General features: G+C 42.5%; 1 protein-coding gene and 1 long non-coding RNA gene across 2 annotated transcripts in view; one reads left to right on the top strand and one right to left on the bottom strand.

Annotated features, from left to right (window-relative positions):
• Positions 1-3,671: 3,671 nt before the first annotated feature.
• Positions 3,672-8,905, bottom strand: part of CTTNBP2 (cortactin binding protein 2) — a 171,791-nt gene continuing 166,557 nt past the window's right edge. Inside the window, exon 25 of the mRNA XM_019515765.1 lies at positions 3,672-5,239. Within this exon, the coding sequence (XP_019371310.1) occupies positions 4,997-5,239 (243 nt within the window). The 3' untranslated portion in view covers positions 3,672-4,996. The remainder of the gene's footprint in view (positions 5,240-8,905) is intronic.
• On the top strand, positions 5,621-7,475 carry LOC109295602. The gene is made up of 2 exons (XR_002096782.1): positions 5,621-6,695; positions 6,766-7,475. It is a non-coding gene; the product is annotated as an uncharacterized LOC109295602 (long non-coding RNA).

Genomic DNA, 8,905 nt, shown 5'->3' with positions numbered 1-8,905 from the left:
CAGGGCTGCGTTAGCAGTCAGTCCTAGGTAGGTGCATGCTAGAATAATTGCTGCTGTGAGGTTTGCCTCCTTTTTTCCCTTCATGTTGTGAATTCCTCACAACTCTCAAGGTAAATTAGAGCATTTTTGCAGTTAATTTTCTCTCTCCTTTGCCTAACTGGGTTACAGTTTCCCACTGAAAAATCCAGACCCTGGAGACACTGAAACCTTTGCCTGTGTGGATCTCACTCCTTCTACATGTCTACCCTAGCTGATTTTGCCTTGCTTTTAAATCATATGCCTGCAGCACAAATGTCTTTAGTCAAATAAGCAGCCTGTTCTTTAAATCTTATGTAGCTGCTCTGTGATTCTTCAGCTGTGAATGTAGTGCCAATGCATTGGCATGAAAAGATGGTCTTACAAATAAAATTCTTTATCTGCCTCATCTCCTCGTGTGGAGCTTCTTATCATCGTCCTTCATCTCAACTGTCCCTCATCCACAGCAATTCTGATATTGGTGACTGCAGGATTCATAGAAAAGTAGGGCTAAAAGGGATCTCCAAAGGTCATCTAGCTCAACCCCCTGCATGAGGCAGGAACATCCCTACTTAAAGACAAATCAATTATCTAACATCTTAGCAAAACTACACAGCCAGTCATGACACAGTCTCAAGATGTAACATGCTAACCTGCCATAGGTAAACCCAGGGGATTGCAGCCAACATCCCTAGGCCCCAAAGGCTGTTAAAAGATCCAAGGAGGAGGACCACACCTATAGAGGAAGGCAAACCCCCCCAACTCTGCACCAACCACCTTGACCTCAAATATGGTGGAAAAAAGCCAGGAACATCTTTGTTTTCTAAGGGTGGCAGGAGCACTGTGTGGTCAAACACAAGCCTTAGCTAAGGACACTGTAATGATTCAAGGAAGAGGAAAAAACTAATTCCAGTAAAGCATTCATGAAAGGAAAATATTCTCCCTGGCTCAGGTTACCAGTGAAAGACTGCATGGGAACTGCTAGGAACCCATGACACTGTGAAGGAGTTGCATCAGTACCCCAGCATAGGGATTATACGTTCGAGTACTTTACAAATTCACACGAGTATTCTTGATGCTTCAAATGCCTGACTGCTCCCTAAACTCTTACTTAGCCACTGCAATAGTGAATGCTTACATTTCCCCCAGCCTGGTTTTATTCCAAGTCTCCTTTCCTACACGTTTCCAGTATATCTGTGGGTTGAGGGGACCCATAAACGCAGCCTAGTTTTTCTGGCTTGGTTATGGGACAGAGCTTGGTCATGGGAAGCCAGTTTTTCTGGCTTGGTCATGGGAAGAGCTACAGCGCATATCTCTTTTGGTTTTAAATTGCTCTTTGTGACCGTCTTTGTTCAGAGATAGGTTTCATTTCTTGTCAGTTGTTTCCTTAGTGTCCAGGTATTTCCCTGTGGAAGGATGACAGTCTGGATATCTGCTAGGGCTGTGCGAAATTTCAACAGTATTTCGACTTGTTTCAAGCTTGAAACAGTGAAATCGAAATGAAACAAAAGGCTTCACAACAGCCTTGAAACGAAGCGAGGGCACTCAAAACATTTTGAAAGTTTCAAAACATTTTGAGTTTTGAAGCTGGGCTTGCTCACAGCTAAAGAGGGAGGGGGAAGAGGGGGGAAGGACTGCTCTCATATGGACTGTGTATCTGGCCAGTGACTGTGATTCTTCCCTGAGGTCCCTGCCAATCCCAGTGCTCTGGGGGAGGGATAGAAAAACAGCATGAAGAGCAGCATTGTTTGAACTGAGCTTTCTCTGTGCCTTCACACTTACGAGTGACATGAGTTTTGCTCTGAACAGTTTGAGGTGCAGTTTCCCAGAAACCACTGCACCTATCTCCTTGAAACCTGGCAGGCTTTGTGGCCTCAGCAGGGGCTACCATCCCTGCTGTTTTCATTCAAATCAGGCAAGAAATGATGAAGTTATAGGCATTTTCATGATTCCCCATTATAGCCTATGGGCTAGTTAGTAAGAACCAAGATATCCAGTAAGAACCAAGAACAGAGCCTTGGAATGTATTTGTAGCGGTTGCCTTGACTAGGGGAGCTGGAAAGCTTGGGATTTACCTCCAAAATACTTTTAATGGATGAGGATGGTTTAGCTGAGAGTTCAATGGGCCGATGAGGAGCGACTCCGCTTGCTTGTGGAGATCTAGTGTTGTGGGATAAGGTGGCTTCTGACTGAGCGGCAGCTTGTGGAATGGAAAGAATTGGGACAGCTTTTCTTTGATGCTTCCAGTTAGAAACCTCTTTACCTTTACCTGACCAGTGTTTGTCACGATTTGGAAGGGGGTAACACCTGGGAGAAAAGAGTTCAGTAGGACAGCCCTGATCAACCCTTGAAATATCTGTCCCATAAGCAGAGAAGGGAAATTGTTGTCACTTGCCCCAGAATGAGTTTTCCTAACTTATACTGCAACGTGTAAGGCAGGAATACTGCTGACAGGCAAAAAAAATTCAAAAGCCTCAGAAGAGGAGGTGTGGCCAAGCCCTTGAATCTCATGAGCAGGGCCTTGGCCTTTTTTTTTTTTTTTTTAAACAGAAAATTAGGCATAGTTGAAACAGACAAATAGAGAAGTCAGGGTCCTACAAATAAAACTATTTTACACTTGTATGGGTTAAATCATTTGAGTTGCAGGTGTCATGAGTCTAGCTGAAGGAACTAAATAGGCACACCACAGCAATTAGTCAGCTAGGAGAGCTGCCAAAGACTGCAAAGTGAGATTAGAGACACAGCAGGCTCACAGGAGTTGGGCCTCTGCACAGAAGGAAAACACGCAACACACAGATGGAGCAGACAGACGTGAGAACCAAGCAGGTAAAAGACATGGATGAATGGAGGAAGTCTAAGAAAGTACAGCAGAAATGAAAGAACAAGCAGAGACCCCAATACATTTTAAAATGTAGCAACAGATTTTCCCTCAAAAATCATGAAGAGATATTCAAAAGGGAAACTTATTTTAAATCATGTTTTGAGGAAAAAATCTGTAACATGGCTGCCCTAGCATGGGTGACATCCATTTTCTCAGTACACATTTGATACGTCTTTCCAGAACATTGCATCTCGTCTCCACAGGCCTTTACTTTTAATGCCTATAAGAATACCAGAAGCATCCTTGTAATCGGTGTTCTATTACAACAGACCCTTGACCCTATATCCTATGTGATCGTTACAAACACTTCTTTGGCTCATTCTTTTCCCTCCACAACCACGCCTAAACATTTTTCCTCTCTCTCATATATGCCAGTTATATTTTCAATACTTCTGTACTCAGAGGTGCTAGCTACTGAGGCATGTTTTCCTGAACTGTCTGTAGCACTCTTCAGCCGGTCCATGTTGCTGGGAACCAGCTGTCAAACAGAAGCAGTCTCCCACCTTTACAGCATCAAAATGCCTTAAATCAGAAGATATGAAAAGGTTTGTTGCGTATCTACAAGAATTAACTGTAATACACTGGAGCCTACAGCACTGAACAAAAGTTATAACCACTAGGATTTTAAGGAAATGATTGCTCACAAAGGTATGGCTTCGCTCTGGCTTTTACTCTAAAGGAAATGACTATAAGATCAGACTCGTAATTCTTCCAAATCCACTGGTAGATACGCTGTACATACACAAGACTAGGAGACAGACAGACAGACACATAGTGCAGTACAAAAATTTATTGACATTAATTTGGGATAACTGCCTTACATATAGTGGTGAAGTGTCAGGATACATTTATGTAGCTCCTACCCCTTCCAAAAAAATCAAACTTGAGAAAAACAGCTTCTTTACCACGTAGCACTGAGATCTGATGTTAAGAAAACCGTGTATCCTACTCCTCCTACTAGATAATAAGGTATCAAAACAGTGATTGTATCCACACAATTACTATTCACAAGTATAAATTGTGGCAACCATAAATATTTTTTTCACATACACAGTCCCCCCCCATGGGAAAATAATATAAACTTGTAGTGAAATAAAAAATATTTCATGTTAACTGTGATTTCAAATGCTATTTCAGCAATTACATATTAAATCCACTATAAAAATTAGTAATTACATAGTAACATGTTATTGCTGCTACATTATCACTGTATAACCATGTAATTAAGTTTGTGCTGTAATTTCTTTATCGTACAATTTGAAAAAACACTGAAAAAACACTGGTATTTTTGTAAAACATCATTATTTCCTGGATTTCTTTTCTAAAACATTAAAAGTTTTCCATTATACATTAAAAACTCAATTATAAGAGGAACACATTTTCTTCAGTTATCAAAAATGGGAATTTGTGTGAAATAACTTATTGCATTATAATTTGTCTCCATTTTTCTTTTTCTAAATGTAGGAGCTGTAATGCAAACTCAGAACTTTTAAGATACGTGGAACTTAAGATAAACGTGAGAGAAATGGAATCACACGCTGGCAGGCAGACTGTGGGGTAATCAAATTTAATCAATTTAATATGGCTTGTAGCTGAAAGTAACTGATCTGCATTTCCACTCATTTTGATTATTGCCACATTCCATTCATTTTTCAAGAAGTGAAGATAAAAACCTGTTCTGTCTTTTTAAAATGCAAATACATTAGTTTTAAGCCAGAACTGTATGCATTGTGCAACTCATTTGTATGCAATGTAACACATGAACTTGATAGAATATATTTATGTACAACATATACACAGAATTTTGTGGTAATTCTCCTAAATATAATCATTTAAACAATAGTAATTTTCATATTAAAAACCACTCATGAAACTGGCAGAACAGCCCACTGGTGAACTTAAATCAATAGTTTCCAGATTAAAACAATAAAATCTTTTCCTTATAAACAGCTGATTTACATACAAATTAAACTGTGGTCCCGTACACACATTAATTACAAGGTAAAAGTTTTGTTTTAAAAACTATTTACATGTTCTTGTACTTTATGATGGAGATTATGTAAACACTGAAAAAAATTGGATGGTAGGCAGGTCTTTTTGTTAGATTTTTGATTTGTTGTTCTTTTTGTGCAGGTTCCAAATCTCTCCATTTGAGTTGCTATGATCGAGCTCTATTTGCCTTGTATTACTGCTGCTGCTTCTTTTAGTGTTCTGAGAAGACTGGGTGACCTTACTTCTGGGTACAGGAAGAAAAGATTTAACTCTTGAAACACCCAACTCAGTCTTTGATTTACTGTTGCTGCATTCCACAGTTCGACTGATGCTGAGAGGACAGGCCCCATCCTGTGAATGAGAGAAACAATCTCACTTCGATAAACACATTCATTTGCAGGGGGAACCCGAAAGACCCCAAAATTTGCCAGCCAAACTTCCAAAAAGCTGTAGCTGTTCACAGTTGTGTGAAGCTTCTTTTTGGAAGGTGGCAACTTTCTTAAAAAAAAAAAGCCCATAGTGTTAAGACCCTTGTTTTCATAACATGGAAGGGATCTCCACAGGTCATCAAGTCCACCCCCCTTCCTGAGGCAGGATCATCCCTATCCAAACCCTATAGCTAACCAGGCAGTAAAACTAAACCTCCTAGAAAATGGCAGGTATCCAGGTTGTAGTTGTATTGGTCTAGAGGCAAAAGGAATAAAACAAACAAACAAACAAAAAAACAAAACAAAACTTGTGGAAGAGGTGATGGCAGGGCACTGAATAAGCAACCCAAGACATGGCATAAGCAGCAGGAAAATCAGGAGACTAATATTTCTGGGGCACAGTAAGTGTCTGAACTAGACTCGAGGTTTAACACTGCTGTGAGTGACAGATCTGCTGGTTTACAGGGTATTTGCACTGAGCAGAGTAAATGCTTCAGACCAACAAGAAGAGACTAGTCACTCTCACCGTTTAATATATGCTTGCAAAGTACTGGCAGCAACGATCCCTTGTGGCACTTCTGTAGCCAGGGTCAGATACATCAAATCTGAAAGAGCTGCAGGCTCATATCATTACTATATACAAGCATCTCATTGTAAACCTGCCTAGTGCCATGTGTTGAAAAGTGCTAATCCCAGAGCAAACTGGATTCTGCCCAGGCAGGCCACGCACCAGTCAAGTGTTGAACCTTGCTCAGTATATCAAAGAGAGCTTTGAAAAGGATTTGGTAGCTTGTGCTGTGTTTGCTGACTTGCCAACAGCATAAAATATAATGAATCACCAGAGGCTCCTCACAAAAATACACAATGTGATAAAACATCTCCACTTACATGCCAGATACAAATACTCTCACTAGGGAACTGACAATTTTAGATTGAACTATATAGAAAATGGAGCCAGTGGTGGTGACAACAAATGGCCTACTATACAAAAGGGGACTACTCTTAAACACCTACATTAAATCCCAACCAATTCATTCCAGCACAAAAAATTTTTTTTGTCAGCAATCAATGCATCGCTGAGTAAACCAAGGTTCTTGCCTAGAACAATGCCACACTAATTAACAATACTCTCCGGGTTCTCAGTCTAACTCAGAACCAGTTACATAATAACCTAAGATACAAGTGAGTCTTTTCCATTTCTGGAACTATGATGCCAACAGACAACTTGCCACCGTCAGGAATGAGGCACCACTTGCCAGTCGCTGGAATCCTGTCCACCTTGAGGGGAGCCTAGATTCCAGGCTCTCCTTAAAGGCACAAGTGGAGACAACAAAAAGGCAAAGCTAGTGATTGGAACCAGATGGGGAGAAAGCCTGCATGTTTAAAGTGGGGAGCCACTGCATTCACACTTCATTATTTGTGACTGTCTGCATGCCCAGTTTGAGAAAGAGGCTCACACAGAGAAACTGGATCCTGTGCTGAATGATAGGTGTCACTGTACTGTGGGATGTCTAAAACCAACAAGTGTTAACAAACAGTCTGTATGTGCTTAGACAATCGTTCCGCTAGACTTGAAGAGGGTGGTCGCAAGCAAAATGGAATGATACCGACAGGCTGAAGATACCAGACATGGCTAAACTGCAGCCTGAAATGACATGAAAAACTTTTTAGTTGCAACAGAACTGCTTAAAAGAAATCACCTACAACTAGACAACTGGAAATATGGGCTGCACAGCTTGATGCACTCAACAAGGAAGTAAAAATGCACACTGACATCATCAACCATGTTCCCACAGGTGCAAAGAACTGGTCAACCTGGAGAGGTTTAAATGGCATGAACATGAGTTGACAGGTCAAGAGAGAAAAAGAGGAGGTGCTACTAACAACCATGGTACATTTCCCTGGAAATATGGAAAATATGTGGAGTGTAGCAGGAAGCTGCATTCATGCTACGTGGTAACAACAAACTAGTAAGTTTACATCTACTAAAAAAATTCATGAGGCAGTATCTGTTTAAATTAAGTTTTCAAAGCAACAGGCCTGGATAACTCTTACCCAAGAGTCCTAAAGTAACTAGCTGAGGAGTCCTTTGGATCACTGTTAAGCCGTTCAACAAATTTTGGAAAACTGGGAAAATTCTAAAGTGAGCAGTAGTGTAGTTCTAGTACTTAAAAATGTGAAAAAGACCCAGGGAACAGGCTTACTAGCCTAGTATCAGTCCCAGGTAAAACAACAGAGCAGTTTCATGGAAGGGAGGTCTTATCAGATTAACCTGTTGTCCTTTTGTTTTTTTTTTACAAGGTTACAGTTGCTTTGATCAGTCCTGTTTTGATATAATGCATACCTGGACTTCTCCAAGGCCAATCTAAAAACCTGCATTATATGCAATTAACAGGCATTATATTATTATAACCACATATTTTATAACCAAATATGTTGGTTTGCCAGCTTCTGAAAGGACCAGACACATTGGAAAAATCTCTGTAGAACAGTGGTGCTCAGTGTTTTTGCCTTGTGGCTTGTTTGGGCAGGTCTTCTGCAGGCTGGATCTGTCTGGTGGGCCTGATCCAGCCTCACAGTTTATTGTTCCACATTGTAAAAAAGACGTGGAGAAGTCAGAGAGAGTCCAGACAGGAACTAAAGGTGATAAAAGGCTTGGAAGGCAAGTCGTACGAGGAGAGGGTAAAGGAGCTACATGTTCACCTTGCAGAAAAGGCACTTAAGGGGAAACATAACAGTCTTCAAATACTTGAAGGGCTGTCATAAAAAGGGGGAAAGCACCTTTTCTCTTGCTGCAGGGAGGAGGATGCAGACCAATGGCTTAAAATTATAGCAAAGTAAGTTTTGATTGGATATCCAGAAAAAAGTCTTCACTGTTAGAATAGCGAGGCAGTGGAATCGCCTGCCTGGGGGAATTGCGGGCTCCCCATCAGTGAAGGTGTTCAGGAAGAGGTTGGATAGCCACTGGTCGACGATCATCTAGGCCAGGGGTCAGCAACTCCCAGCATTTTCCTTGGCATGCCATGGCCAGCCCCAGCTCTGGGTAGCTGCTGCCAGTGACAGAGCCCAGGCTGCTCCTGGCAGGGTTTGCAGCATCCCAGCTGCCTGCTGGGAGCAGCCCAGGCTCCAGGCTGGCAGCAGCTACCCAGAGCCAGGGCTGGCTGCAGCCAGGAGGCTGCAAACAGCTGCGCCAGGCTCCAGAGCCCTGGCATTAGCTCTGTACCGCCGCATGCAGGCACGCCTTGGAGCGGGCGGTGGGGGATGGGCCTGAGGCAGCGCAACCCTGGTCTCTTCCCCGCTCCCAGCACAGAGCTGATGACTGTGCTCCAGAGCCCAGTGCAGCTGTTTGTAGCCAGCCTGGGCTCTGGGCAGCTGCAGCAGGCAGGCTGCAAACAGCTGCACCCGGCTCCACAGCTCCGGCATCAACTCCATGCTGGTGGCAACTGCACGCACCTCTGGGCGGGCAGCACTACCCTGCTGTGTGCCCCAAGGTGCGCACACAGTCGCTGCCAGCATGGAGCTGTGGAGTCCAGTGCAGCCATTTGCAGCCTGCCTGCTGCAGCTGCCCAGAGCCCAGGCTGGCTGCAAA

The sequence above is a fragment of the Gavialis gangeticus genome, unplaced genomic scaffold (genome assembly GCF_001723915.1).
Source record: "Gavialis gangeticus isolate Ggan-Ray unplaced genomic scaffold, GavGan_comp1, whole genome shotgun sequence".
NCBI lineage: Eukaryota > Metazoa > Chordata > Crocodylia > Gavialidae > Gavialis > Gavialis gangeticus.
Note: the sequence above shows the minus strand (reverse complement) of the source record. Positions and strands in the feature narration are given on the sequence as shown.